General features: G+C 37.0%; 1 protein-coding gene across 1 annotated transcript; it reads right to left on the bottom strand.

The window, feature by feature from the left end:
• Positions 1-1,177: 1,177 nt before the first annotated feature.
• Positions 1,178-1,780, bottom strand: LOC130021420 (elongin-C-like). The gene has a single exon (XM_056112193.1). The coding sequence runs from the start codon at positions 1,745-1,747 to the stop codon at positions 1,409-1,411; it is 339 nt and encodes a 112-aa protein (XP_055968168.1). The 5' UTR covers positions 1,748-1,780; the 3' UTR covers positions 1,178-1,408.
• Between the last annotated feature and the right edge of the window lie 493 nt (positions 1,781-2,273).

Genomic DNA, 2,273 nt, shown 5'->3' with positions numbered 1-2,273 from the left:
TTGCAGTTGCCAGAAAAACTGGTCCATAATAAACCCATCTGGAAGAACTAAGTTGAAAGCTTAATTTAGAGACTCTATAATGACAGCATTGTTGTAACTACAAGATAAAGGAAATATAAACTCACGTTCAGTGCTTCTTTTACCATAGCTTCACATCAGCTATACTGTCATGGTTTTTAATATTTTTGGTATGTTTAGTAAGAGAGCTTATTGACCTCCTTATTAAGTTTAAGTTCACACGACATGTGGGTAAAAGACCCACCAATCATCATTGTCATATTCACTCGGGATGATAAATTTAAATAGATGATTATGTGTAACAAAGTATATTGTAAGCATTGCATTGTGTATCTCAAAATGTTTCTCATAAATAATACAAATGGAATGGGCAAGAATAGAATAATTCAGGCTGGTCTAGTTTTTAAGGTCTAGTAAGGTAAGTGTTAATACAAAAATACAAAAATGTGAACACAATAAGGAATTATGGAAGAATGAATATTGGGGGAAATAACTATAGTAAAGTACATACTGTGAATTGGTTAAAATGAACAACACACATTTAATCAGTCATGTAACTGACCTGTTGACTACATGCAGTTACTAGCTCCAAAAACTGACTAGTAATCTTCCAAAACTGCTTTTAAATCAAGTTCTTAAATCTCAGCTATAAACAAAAGGACAAGAAACATTTAAACAATACTGCAGTGGGCTGGAGCGATAGCACAGCGGGTAGGGCGTCTGCCTTGCACGCAGCCAACATGGCCGACCGGAGTTCGATTCCTCCGCCCCTCTCGGAGAGACCGGCAAGCTACCGAGAGTATTCGATATGCCAGACACAGTAACAACAAAGTCTCCAATGGAGACGTTACTGGGCCCGCTCGAGCTCGAGCAGTTTATCAAAAGACAGATAAGAAATTACAACTCTTATGTCTTTGACAGTTATAAAAAATTGAAGTCTTGGCTAAGTTATAAACATGTTTATAATGCAACATTTGCATAACGAATAATGCTACGAATGATGTCTAGAAGATCAGGATAGTTTAAAAAACAAAACATAAAAATACAGAGCAAATTATTTTCTTGTAGAACATGTACATCTATGCCTAAATTTTAGCATTTACTGTACCACCATTAATTAAAAAAATCACATCCAAAATCTAATGCAAAACCACCTATGAATTGGCATATTAGTTTATTTCTCAGTTTTTGAAGATGTCCTTAGTTTACTGATGTAGCAAACGAATGTCAGCTCTGATTGCTATGCAAAAGAACAGAAGATAATCTGCTTGGCAATGAACATTAAAAGTTCAATTACACACAGGCAACATGCTAAATATGAAAAGTTACTAACTGAACTACGGGTATTAAATCCTGAAAAAAGTTAACAGTTTATTATAATTTATTTTCTTTAACAATCTAGGAAATTCGCAGCCATCAGCCATTCCAGTACAATTTCAGGTGCAATTGGGAATTCAGGAATCTCAGTGGAGCTGTTAGTGTAACGAACCTTGTAGGTGAAATACATGCACACTTTGGATAGCACATGTGAAGGGATCTCTGTAAAATTGACTTCATTGGTTTCATTTTCAGCAAACTGACTTGGGCCACTCAACATGGCTTTTATTGTTCCTGATGTTAACGCATGTTCTCTTTTTACAATAAACTCAAGACCATCAGAGGATATTAATTTGACACACATAGCATCAGGGCCTTCATAGCCACCATAGGTTTTCTCTTCTCCATCCATGATGTTCTTAAGAAATTCCACTTCACTCCCAGAGGAAATTTAGGAGTTTCTTGTCAGCTCCGCAGCCAACACAGCCACTGCAGCCACTGCACCCTTGCATATGCCCCGCTGTGAAGGGACCACTATTTAAATGATTCTTGGAGGGCTCACTCAGGATGTTAGATTCCTGCTGAGAGTAGACTATAGAGCAACCATGATGGCCATTTGCTATATGCATTGCAAACCATAACACCCAAAAGGAGAGAGAGTAAATGGGAATGTGTTTGCCACAAAGGCAGGTGGGAGAGATTGTGTGGGGGTGGCAGGAGGTATACTGGAAACATTGGTGGTGGAGAATAGGCACTGGTAGAGAGATGCGTACTCAATCATTTTATGACCGAAATGTAATCACGAAAGTTTGCAAATCTTTAACTGAATCTCATGGTGATGCATTAAAAAATTAAAAAAACATAGAATAGAAGGAAACCAATCTTAAAGGAAATATATTTATACAGAAAGATAGATGGACAGACAGACAGATATGCAC

The sequence above is a fragment of the Sorex fumeus genome, unplaced genomic scaffold (assembly GCF_029834395.1).
Source record: "Sorex fumeus unplaced genomic scaffold, SorFum_2.1 ptg000015l, whole genome shotgun sequence".
Classification (NCBI taxonomy): Eukaryota; Metazoa; Chordata; class Mammalia; order Eulipotyphla; family Soricidae; genus Sorex; species Sorex fumeus.
Note: the sequence above shows the minus strand (reverse complement) of the source record. Positions and strands in the feature narration are given on the sequence as shown.

Bases quoted from the DNA above. Each gene is read 5' to 3' on its own strand.
- LOC130021420 (XM_056112193.1), bottom strand. From the start codon at position 1,747: ATGGATGGAGAAGAGAAAACCTATGGTGGCTATGAAGGCCCTGATGCT.